General features: G+C 37.1%; 1 protein-coding gene across 1 annotated transcript in view; it reads right to left on the reverse strand.

Annotated features, from left to right (window-relative positions):
• The window catches only part of KCNH7 (potassium voltage-gated channel subfamily H member 7), a 238,760-nt gene that overhangs the window by 20,142 nt on the left and 205,931 nt on the right, over window positions 1–12,687 (reverse strand). The window contains exons 10-12 of the mRNA XM_075093317.1: window positions 10,760–11,012; window positions 7,045–7,250; window positions 4,278–4,377 (exon numbers count right to left, since the gene is read on the reverse strand). Of these exons, the coding sequence (XP_074949418.1) occupies window positions 4,278–4,377; window positions 7,045–7,250; window positions 10,760–11,012 (559 nt within the window). The remainder of the gene's footprint in view (window positions 1–4,277; window positions 4,378–7,044; window positions 7,251–10,759; window positions 11,013–12,687) is intronic.

Below are 12,687 nucleotides of genomic sequence, written 5' to 3' on the forward strand. Positions count from 1 at the left end.
AGGACAGGCTGAGAGAGTTGGGATTGTTCAGCCTGGAGAAGAGAAGGCTGTGAGGAGACCTTATTGCGGCCTTTGAGTGCTTAAAAGGGGACTATAGGAAAGATGGGGACAACCTCTTTAGCAAGGCCTGTTTTGACAGGACAAGGGGGAATGGTTTTAAACTAAAGGAGGGTAGATTTAGACTGGATATAAAGAAAAAAAAATTTTACTATCAGGGTGGTGAAACCCTGGCCCAGGTTGCCTAGAGAGGTGGTATGTGCGCCATCCCTGGAAACATTCAATGTCAGGTTGGATGGGGCTCTAAGCGACCTGATCTAGTTGAAGGTGTCCTGCTCACTGCAGGGGCATTGGACTAGACGACCTCTAAAGGTCCCTTCCAACCTAAACCATTCTATGATTCTATGAAAATTAAGTGCTATAGAAGTTTACTTAGTTAACAATATGCTAAAAATGAAACACTGCAAAGTGCATTTTATATCCCACTTGGTTGTTACAGTCTGTGTCAACATGGGCAAGTGCATGCAATAATTGTGTAACAAGATTTTATAAGAACTTTCTTTTGTGGTCTTTTAAAATCCATGGAAATAAAAATTCCTTGTTATGAGTTCCCTGGGCCAGCTGACAGAAGTTAAAGATTAAGTATTGCTAGCTACCTGAATGTCCAGTTACTCATCTAACAATATAACTCAATTCCAGTTCTTATAATTCTCTTAGCTAGAGTCTGTGGAATGATGTTCTTGTTTTTGGATCACAGCTAAAAATCCAGAATAAGGATTTATTTCAGTAAGGTCATCATTACATTCCCAGTTAGTATGTCCATGCTGGTTTATTTAGCTAGTATTTTAATTACCCTGGATATGTTGGAAAGATTTTATATGCCCTGTCAAAAGAACAAAGGATGGCTATGATTTTGCTATGTGACAAGTGCAGTTTTACCCCAAAATCAGGTTTCTCACTGGAAAGGATTTAATACTTGATTGCTTCTGGGGCTTCAAGAAAATTATGTATGAATGCCCAGAACAGGTCCAGAATTTGGATAGCCTTCAGCTAAGGGTTACACGAGTTAAAGTTAAATGCAAAGAATTTCTTTTAATGAGAATAATTGGACACTGAAAGAGTCCCAAGAAGGTTAAGATTTTAGAGCCAACATTAATAAAAAGTTAAAAAAAGATGCTTGCAAAAGTAATAAAGCTTGAACTCCAGAAAAGTCTTTTCAAAGTCTCAAGTTTTCAAGATCTCAGTGAGCTTACTTGTACTCTGCCTGTAACTTTTGCATTTTTCACCTATATGTTTGTATTCCATATTGATGTAACCAACCCTAGTGATGCTCCATTCAGCATCAGATAATAGATCTGCACTCAGAACTAGCAGAGCAAAAGGAACTTCTTGCCTCTATGTATTTCCCTTGAAATTAGCCAACTCCTACAGAACTACTAGAGGAAAATGAGAAATGAGCAAGAATGGCTTATGTTCTGCACTGCTGAAAGAGACAACTGTATGTAGGTGGAGCAGCTCATTGTCCCTCATTTTTCAGCAAGAGACTAACTTGCCAACCCAGCTGAGAGCTTTGTTTGGAACTGCCAGGCAGGAATACTGCTTATTTTAAGCAGTCATGGAGAGAGTTTCTTGGCTGACTGTCAAGCATCTATGGCAACTGGCTAAAGCTGCACCTGCACCTGTGCAAGGAATATCATCCATTATTCTGAAAGACCTGCAATGAATTTCTTTTGGGTGAGAGCAAGAATAAACCATTATGCAGTGTTAACTTTTGCATGGGACCTCTTGTGGTATTGCAGTCCTTTCTGGAAACCAGAGAAAAAGCTGGTCCCTCTTGTGGCGTTGTACTCTTCAAAATCACATTATGGCAGAGCCCAATGTACTAGCTAAGATCAGTTTTTGTTGACACAGGTAAAAAATGGTGAAAATATATATAGGTGGAGTGAGAAGGCCTTGCGTGGAATTGGAAAAGTAGTGGTACTAACTGCAGTTGCATAACAGAGAGCTGTGTAGCTTTTGTTTAACCCCTGATAAAACTTGTGCAGGAAGAGTTACCATGGCAACAAGGTCCAAATCAGGCTAACATTAACTAGAGGCTGAGATAACACAATCCCATTTTTAGCACTCCAAAAGGGAGAAAATCACTGATGATCACACTAAAGATGGAAACAATACAATTTCAAGCTGCATAATATGCTAGAAGGTCAACAGCTGAAAGTAAAGAATGCCAGCAAGACTGTTTCATGAGCAACGCCTTTCCCCCCCCAATAATTACAAATCAATAAGAATTTAGTGAGATATAAAATATCAGAATATAAAAGTGAGAATGCTGGGTGCCTCTATCCTGTTCAAAGTGCAGTTTAGAAATGAATACATTATTAGTAAAAGTCATCATACAACACATATTTTTTATCTGTAAGGATACTGTGACCAGAAATACGTTTGCCAGCTGTGTGTTCAGGAACTTTGTCTTTTCTACTGAACTTCTTCTGAGGCACTCAGCAGGATCATCCCCAGGTATTTATCATTATAGAGTAACTAAGCTGGATCAAAATATAATGCCACTCCCTTCTATATGTAAAGTGTTAAAATCAATAGAATATTACTTTACAAGCCAATAGTAACCTCTAGTACTCTACGACCTCATACAGGATGTAGGATGGGCCACAGAAAAGTGACATTAAAGATCTATGTCTATGAGGTGTCTGGTGCAGCTATGGCAACATATAGGGAATCTGAACAGGGACCAGAGATGGACAGTAAGCCAGTGGGCCAAAAGTATACTCAGTTCTTGGCAAAGAACTCTTATAATTGCATCTTCTCCTCAGATGGACCTCCAATGTACTGTATTTCTGTCTAACCCAGACATTACCACATACTATACAGTCATTACCAGGACTAAGCAGCTTGTTGACAGTTTGTTCTCTTCTTCCCCAATGGTACAAGGCTTTTTTCAAAGACAAAACTGTGGGAAATTATATTCTTTCAAAAGTAATGCAAACAAATGTCTCCAAGAGGATGTTCAATGTAATCTACTGGGCAAGAACCATAAAAGCCTAGGGGTCTTGGTACCACACTGATACCTGAGGAGCCTATTTGTAATTCTGCAGCAGGCACAACGTGGAAGATCACTTCCATCTTGTCTAGGTGGCAGCATATGTTTTCTCATATGAAATGTGAAGGTTATTCAGGCAAAGCACCTCTGTCAACAGATTCTTTGTGAAGAGCAGATTGAATATTTCATGGGGACATTTTCCTGACAGATTTGTTGTCAGTCTTGGCTTTCTGCCCTGAAGACACTTCTTTGATCAAATGGCAATGTCATTGTTCTGAGTGGCCACACTCTGGATTAAAGTCTTCCTTCATTGAGTGTTATACTTGCTATGTATGTTTAAAGTGTTCGCATTTATTCTTGGCTACTCTGCAACTCTAAAATTGGTATTATGCTGCATTTAGGATCAGGGTTTAACTGTGGAGTATGAAAGCCAGACATACCAGAAACAGACAAACCACTGGACCATAAAAGTATAACGCTATTCAAGGCATTGTGCTTTCCCTATGTAAAAATGAAAATGCTGTGAGTATCAGTTTAGCTGTCTTAATGACTGTTGCTCTCTGACCACAGCTACAATCTACAGTTCCTGGTATTTAACAGTACTGAATACTGGTGACATAGTCTGATATTTCACTGAATTTTCCTTCATTAGGATTACTCCCAAAACCCTCTAAGGTGAATGTAAGCATAGAAAATATTACCTGAACTCTTGCCAGGACAACCATTTACACATTACCATGTGAATAAAAATCTGACTATGGTGAATCTACTGTGTCCTGAAAACAAAATATTCTAATTCCAGGGAGGAAACACTACCTAGCATGACGTTCAACAAAGCACTTTGCTGAGGAAATAAAATCAATGCTGCTAATAAATAATCCAATAGACTAGCTTCTCCAAACAATTTAAAACATGGTGTCTCAGAAAATGGATATTGTTTAAGGGGTAATATATATATGTGTATCTCAAGGGCAATAAGGTAGCTTAGTGTTTGAATAGCTCTGCACTGATAGGTAAGAAGTCATGCAAAGGTGAAACTGATATCCTCTAGTCACATATAACCATACAGGGGACAATGCACAGACTCTTTCTGTGTCTCAGCTGGATTCTCAAGAGCTGCTACAGCAAGAGCCAACATGGGACCCTAATGTACTCAGCATTATCAAGTGAAATACCAATGAATAATGAAGCACTGCTGTCTAATGTAAGAAATGAAGTTAATTACCTTTCTCTATTTCACTTTGAAAGGACAATTTCCGTCTTCGTAGTTTGTAGTTATCTCCATCCGTATCATTAGTAGTTTGTGATCTTATTATGAGGTCAGACTTGATTAATGAAATATAATGAAACATAATGACAGATTAGTCCCATCTAAAGAGAGCAGGTTTTCAATAGGTGATTGACTGTTAATCATGTTCAAGCTTTAAGAAAGGCAATATTACACAAGTCTGGCTGCATCAACCTCTCCATCCCCAACTAATGGTATTGCTCAATGCTAAAGTTAAAAAGTTCAGGCAGATTGAGCACAACCAACAATGTCACCACCTGATGGTGAAACAAAAGTATCCGTATAAAAAGATTACATGGAAAGACATGTGTTGATGTATTGTCAGCTTTCGGAATTTGCACAGGTGTGGTTTAAGTAATCTTAGAGAAATTAATGAAAAAAAATTAAATGAGCTCTAACAGAGAATGTATACTATTGCAAGAAGTAATGTGGTAAGTGATTGTAATTAGATTTATATTTAACTACATAGCAAAGATTAGAAAGGTTACATTTTACAACAATAAATATAAGGCTGACAAACACCAGACGATTCATCCCTTATTATTTTATCTTTCTAGACCCTCCCTTCCTCTGTGTCAGATTCAGTTCATTCACTTATTTCCACAGCAGAACACAATGTGTTTCTATCCATCTTACAGAAGATGGATATGCTTTTTTTCCATAATAAATACAAGATGCATTTAACTCTTCTTTCTACTTATTTAAAAGTGAGAAATTTACAAATAACCAAATATAACACCAGTTATGCTCTTTGTGTACATACCCATGGCACTGGCTTCAGCCTACTTCCCTTCCCTGTGCTAGTGAGTTTTCCCATACCACTCAAGTAAGCAGATTTGCATGTGGGAGAAGGGCAGAGGGAAAGATGCGGGAAGTGTTTCCATCTTTCTCTATTCCCTTCATTGTAAACCTGGTGGGTAAGGTGCTTCAGTGGTAGCCCACTGGTAGAATAACTGCAGGAAGAAAAAGGCGCTTTTACATCAATAGGAGGACAGGAGCAGAAGTTGAGGCAGAAGCACCTATTATTCAGATAACAAATTTGGATCTAAATGATATTTTGAAGATCAGAATGTGCTCATCACTTCTTTTGGGGGATGATTTTCTGGATTGTAATAGACAGTGGAAGGCAAATGGAACTGGTCAAGAAAACCGATTTTCCAAGCTCAGAAGCATGGGCAAGCCTGTCCTCCCTTTCCTGTCTCTGTGAGATCTAGCAATTTTTTTTTTAGTGGCTTGTACAGCAGTAAGAAATAACAGCTGAAAAATTTCTAGGGAACATGAGCAGTGTGGACTTTCTTTGTGTATTCTACACCACAACACAGAAGATGGAATTTTATTTCAATTTTTTTCAGATCTAAGGAAAATATAATGATAAAACATTGATGGCAATGTAATTGCAGGAAATAATTGCTCAGAGTAAAATCGTTAATGTGGATTTATTCTCAAGGAATTTTTCAAATATGTGGACTTTCAGTTTTAACTTAAATTTATCACTAGACTATAAATTCATTGTAATGTATTTTACATATAATTAATAATGATGACCTTTTCAATAAACACAAAAGGATGACTTTTAAAATAAATAGAATTGGTCTTTTATTTTCAGAATGATCTTTTATTTTAAAAAATGCTCAGCATAAAAAGAAGTGACATTTCTTATAAGAAGTTATATTTGATTTTTTAAACTAAAGATTCACATCTGATTAGCAAAGATGTCCCTATAATTTACAGCCCAAAACTTGGCATTTTTGGTCTTGTTTCTCAGAAGGCCTTTGAGGCCAAATTACATTAGGTCTTTCTCACTGAACCTGTTTTTCCTTTAAAGTATAGTCAGAAATGACAAAATGGCAGCATCTCAGAAATAATGAAATGTCAACTAGTCATTGAATGGGCGGTGTAGCCCATGTTTCGTGGCCAGTGCTGGTGTACCCTGCAATTTCCTAGGGAAATCTTTAGCTCCAGTAGCATGAGTTGGGCAATAGCCTTTCTCCTCTCCCCTCCTGGCCAAACCTCCCCTTTCTTTCCCAATTCAGACTGACCCCAGCAGTCTGAGACAATGAAATACTGGTAATTTTTCTGCTATCTTGAAAATGCAATATGGGCAAAAGGGGACACTTAGGAGAGTCACTGTGGGAAAAAGAGACCAAGACTCTCTGCAAATCTGAAGGCTGAGTGAAATTTCAAAAGTGTCTTGTGTGCTTTTAGTCTCCTAGGAGGTAGGGTGCACTCCAAGATAAGAGAATTAACAATTCATGTTTGAAAGGCAATTAAGTATTTTCTATTGTTAGACAGAATGAATCTGGATAATCTGATTTATCTTCATTTTATGGCTGTACAATTATGTTTAGTGTCAAAAGTTCCCCTTGTGGTGACTCAGACTACAGTGATCTAAAAAAACCCATATTTTCCTTTGGCTTTAACAAAACATCCAAAATTACCCTGGCTGAAACTTTAATATTCTTTAAATATAGAACCAAATCTTGTCAGGTTAACATCATCTGAATCATTTCATTGACTTCTGCTGAGTTTAACTGACCTCAGCAGGAGCAATCAGGTGAGTATATTGTTTTAAAATAGGATTTGGCCTCAGGCTTTTAGCTTTTAATTTTGCTAACCTTGATTTTTCAATTGCTATTTTCAAGTTTTGTTACTGTGGGACAGATTGGGCCTAATATTTAGAAAAAAAATCAGTTATTGTATGTACCTTTGCAGTTTCATCTCTCAGATTAAAAGTCAGTTCTAGATTGGTGAGGAAGAGATCAGAAAATTCAGGGTACATGTCCAAAACTTCTAATAGATCTTCTCGCTGGATCTTATGCAAGTCACAGTAAGTTAAAGCTCTCACATCTGCATTTGACTTTCCTGGTTTTGCATAAAGATGTACCATCTCTCCAAAAATATCATTTTTCCCTGCAGAAAGAAAATTGATGGAGATTATTATTTTAAACATGAATAAGCCATTAAACTGAATGATGTATTTCTTTATAATAATGGTATAGAATACTTGATTTTACATTAAGTGATACAATCAGATTACCATTGCATAGATGTTGTTGTAAATCAGAAGTATTATTATTATTATTATTAAATATTAAAAGTAAAATTATTAGGATCAGTGAAATTACATAGACATGTGACTGGACTAAGTGAAAGGAAAACCTAGTTTCATTACAGTTTTTCTTCAGTTCTGTCAAAACAGCATGACTAGAGCAGGTTCCTTTGTCCTTTCTTACAAAAACATTATTTGCTGATTTAAATCATATTCTTATGATGACAAAGATGTAATTTCTGTTGTTCAGTAGAGTCTAGGACCACCCTGGCCTGGAATCTTATTTTGTTAATAATTACATGAAGAAACAGATCATACTTGAAATATATTTTAGTAGAAAATAACTTAGTTTTTATATTTTTCAGAGGGAATGCAAAACTTCCAAAATGCAGAAGTTGTTCTGAAGGAGCTCTTTAAACATAGCTGCTTCTATTTTGATACTATTAAAATTCTTTCCATTAATGTTGACATACTCGCAATACTCATTTGCTAAAATTGTCATCTCTATTTAATTGCTTGTTTTCCCCAAATCTGTACTAACCTTCATAAATGCAGAGCAGCCATAGTCATAGACTGGTGCAAAATATGCTCTAAACTAAGGGTTGCGGGCCTTACCTGCAAAATGAGGTGTGGGGGAAAACACTTGTGGAAAAGAATAGTGGTCATAGCAACTGAGAAACCGTAGACAGGTAAAAAAGAATACAGGGATGATTTTGCCTCTCTGTTAAACATTTGTGGCTATTATATTAGGTTACTGCAAATAGTTCTGGTTTCTCCATTTTCTAAAAAGGAAGCTGAAAACTGGGTAAGCAAGCAGCTAAAAGATGCAAAAACTAATTTAAGTGCTGATTTACAGTGTCTTAAAGAGCACAGTGGACAGTAAGATTAAGAGGTAACCTGATTATATTGCATATATCCTTATAGAGAGGAAAAATTACTTGGTACATAATGCCTCTAGAATATAATAAAGAATGCATAGCAAGAACCAATGGAAAGAAATTGAAGCATGATAATTTTATACTGGAAATAAAGCACACATTTTAACAATAAAATTATTAACTATGGAAATAAACTGCCAAGAAAAGTGATCCCTTTTTCATCTCTTTATGTCTTCAGATCAAAACCCATTGCTTTTCTTTCATCAAACACAGTTCATTAGACACAACAGATAGTTAAAGGTATGAAACATAACAGGAATCGGTGATATACAGAGGTTAGCAGATACAATCTAATAATCCGTCTGACCTTAAAGTTTATGAATGCTGAGGTCCCTATTCAAGGCATATGATGCCTTCTCTGCAATATGACTATTGGCATGATCACAGTATTTTTATATCTTGTCCATAAAGCTGAAAGAGGTGGTAGTTTCTACGAGGTCACCAGCCATCGCATTTTCTAAGGATTTGGCACAGAATTGCTGTTGTCAGGTCAGTACTGATCAGGCCTTACTCAGCAGCATCAGACAGTGCTGATAAGTTGAGGAAAAATGGGGGAAAACCCCAACATTTTCGGAACATACTGATTTCTGTGATGAAATTGCAATACTTGGTAAGGGTGGAAACTTCATCCATGTTACCTCTGTTGGACTGAAGTCTTTTCAACCCCAGAGGACAAGGCATTGTGTGTTTTTTATGTCCATTTCTGTGTGTTGGTTTTTCAGAAAGATGAATTAACTAAAAATGTTTGGCTAAATATTGGTAATCTTTATTAGGTTTCTGTGTGATTTCACTGCAGAGCAATTTTAATTTGTATAATCTATTCTTTTTTGGCAGATTCTTCAAGATACCACAAACTCATCAATCGGAGCCAGATATCAGGCAGGCTCCTGCCTCATGTATTGTGCAATGGTTGTGGGCCCACAGAGCAGTTCCTTTCAGCTGCAGTTGTGCACAGCTGTGTCTCTCTTTCTGTCTGGACCACCATTCCCTGGGAGAACAGGGCTCCAACCTGTGGCCCTGGTGGAAGGAGCTGTAGGCTGAAGAGCTGCAGTGGCATCGTCCTGCATATACTTGGGTTTCTGCTGCAGTGTGAGAGCACAGGGGTCTGATGTGCATAACACGTAAAACTTGACCTGTCTGCATCTTTGGTTCCAGAAGAAATTAATGAGTTCATAGACTTGTCAGTTTTTCTTGATTGTGAGTGCTATAGAAATTTACATGTGTTTGATGTAAGAGATGAAATCCTCAATGAACCACACCATTCATAATCAGGGGAAGACACTCACACAGGTAAGTAAAAACCTCACAGTGTTATGCTTGCATGCTCCCTACTTTGCTTGTACCTAAAGCTGGCCCAGCTGATGAGGTGCAACAGCATGAGATGACAAATTATCTTGATAACACCACCTAAACCTAGGGAAGGATTGCTGTAGGCACACCTTTTTACTTCTGCTCACATATCCACCCTGCAAAGTACTAGCAGAATAATCAGTCATAAGTGGATTAATAGCAACATACTGCTACCAGTCCACATTTTGCTTCAGCTACTTTTCCAGCTGTAAGTTCCTACACAGAGTGATAAATAGAAAGGCGAACATATGAACCATGTTACAGCTGGTGTAAGTTTCCATAGAGCAATATCCTTATCTACTCAATTACTGTTTGCGTTCTTATTCCCTGATATTAAATGGGAGAAACAAATCGGTAGTCCTGTTTATGTAGGGTTTTAGATATTTTACTTTTTAAATTGCTGTAGCTAATGAAGTCTTATTGGTTCCACATAAAAGCCATCACCAGCTGCAGGTGAAATCCTAGCTGGATTGAACTCTGAGCCATGTTCGTTGGGAAAGGAGTAACTCTCCACGCTATACAAACAAGAACATGTTGATAAGAAATATAGGGGAAACACTGGTATTATCACACTTAAGTATCAGTCTCGATCAGATTGATCTGTTGTTCTTTTCCTATATGCTCAGTGGGCAGAAGCAGACATTTATGAAAACCTCTGGAAGAAATTTTGAGTGCCTAAAGCAGATACATGTTTTTCTCCAGCTAGCGTATAGTGGGCCTGTGTGTCTCAGTACCCTCATACACTGTTCAAGAAAAGAGTGTCCTTGACTTTAGTTCCTGCAGCAGAATCAGAACTGGAGTAATCTGGTATCTGCTTGCCTCAACTTGCAGTTTGCCACTTACCTAGGTATAAATCTGACTCACTCCTGCTCTTATATTTTAGATATCGAAGAATGTGGGCTGTTTGGTGCACATGAATTATTACAGTAATGTAGACTTTGCTCCTTAAACGAATTATTTCTCTGCTTGATTTTAAATAACAGTGAGTAAAATGTGTACAGATTTCCTCCCCCAGGAACAACAACGGATATTTCTTTTCAATCTCCTCACTGTTTTAACATGCCTTGTAGTAATCTACTTACCAAGAATGGCTACAACAATGTCACTCTTAAGGATTTCAATGGAGCCTCTTGACACAAAGTAAAGAGCGGTGAGAACATCTCCACAGTGCACTAAAGTGTCTCCAGGAGGTGCATGTGTTGTCTTAAATTTCATAGCCAAAGCTCGAAGACAGCCTTTACTGGCCCCCCGGAAAGCTTTGCAGTTCTGAAGTAAATTCTGGTTGAGGTGCAGACAAATATCAGCTTGTAGGCATTCTGGAAACCCCTTCAGGACCTGGAAAGACAAGTATAAGGATTTCATGTGAATGCTATGAAAGTTGCTTTATGTAATTTTAATGTTTTCTTCCTGGACAGAAAAAAAGAAGTAACATACAAATAGAGGTGGCCCTAAGAGCTGTCAGAGTATTGCAATTCAACAAGTGCAACAATATACAATATATATTGCAAAGCTTATACAATGTGAGTACTAATGTACATACTAATGCATGTAGTGGTTACAAAATTTGTTATTAAGATTTCTTTCATTGCAAGAAATGATAACAAGGCATGTGAATGAATATACTGCAGTAAAATAACAAACAAGAAGCTAAAGGGAGAGTCTTGACTGATTTTCACCTATTTGGACTAATATGTCTATTTCCTTTTTGTCAGTTATAAAAATATACATTTAATGTGAGAGGTTTTTGCTCCAATAACCATGACATTGGTAAAATGAGAGCTATCTGAACAAGATCAGATATTTTTCAGAGAAAGGGCGACTTAATGAGAATTTCATGTTAAATATATTCTGCTTGCAAGTGTAGGACTTAGATTTTTATCAGAAAAAAGCAACACGTGCCAGTGAAACAATGATGTTATGCAGATTTACATAGGCAGATGATCAGTTCAGCAAACCACAGGGTTAGTTGCTATGGTCCTTGCTCATCTCTTCCTCAGAACAATGGGAGTCTGCCTGAAGTGATTCCTCTTGGGTACCATGGTAACATGTTAATTTTGTTTAGAAGGAAAAAAGTGAGCTACTTAGAACATGGTCATTATGTGCGAGCTTTTCTAAATTATCTAGGATCATCTTTCCTCTGTTTCTTTTAGAATCAATAAATATTTCTGCTACTGACTTTATGGGAGTACTGCCCACCCTGTGACTCTGCCCACTGTGTTAAGGAACCGGTCTGACACATCAGTATGCATGACCCTTTCTTTCCCTTAAGTCCTGTTATCTGCTGTCAGTGATGTTAGTGGGTTATGTGCTTTCCCTTGGACCGGCTACATCAGTAGCATATTTCCAAGGATAAAACATGAACTGATGTTACCAGTCTTATGAATTTGTAAACAGGATGTGTCTTTTTATTATTAGAGCAGTCTATTAATTATTTCCTGTTTATCCTCTGCACTGTTTTTCTACAAACATGTAAATATTCCTGCACAGAAAAAAAATATACAAAATGCATTCACTTGTTGCTATATTAATTCTTACTTCAGCACAATAAAGGTCTGTGTGCTCACTCTTATTGCATAAAGTTATTGACAACTCATATTGATAATATATAAGCCTTCTGTCCATAGAAGCCAAGCTATGATTTACAAATGAAACATTAGTACCTTAGTTGAAATGTTTCTATGATTGCTATGGAAATCAATGCTGTGAAATAACAAACAGAATGTTTTACCACACATATATACAACAATTTTATGAGCTATAGGGCATTACTGCATGAAATTTATACATCCTCAGAAAAAGCCAGCATTCAACACCAATAAGCAAAAGAAAACATGATAAATGAAAAGCTTCTGTGGTGCCACAGTATCTATCACACCCCTAGAAATAGATTAGTACCCGGTTACTATTTTTATTTTAATGTAATAATATTGAATTAGAAATATTTTTGGTTGTGGCAACTTATTTACTGAATGATTCTGAGAAACTGATAATCAAATATGTCTAGTTAATG

The sequence above is a fragment of the Phalacrocorax aristotelis genome, chromosome 5 (assembly GCF_949628215.1).
Source record: "Phalacrocorax aristotelis chromosome 5, bGulAri2.1, whole genome shotgun sequence".
Lineage (NCBI taxonomy): Eukaryota > Metazoa > Chordata > Aves > Suliformes > Phalacrocoracidae > Phalacrocorax > Phalacrocorax aristotelis.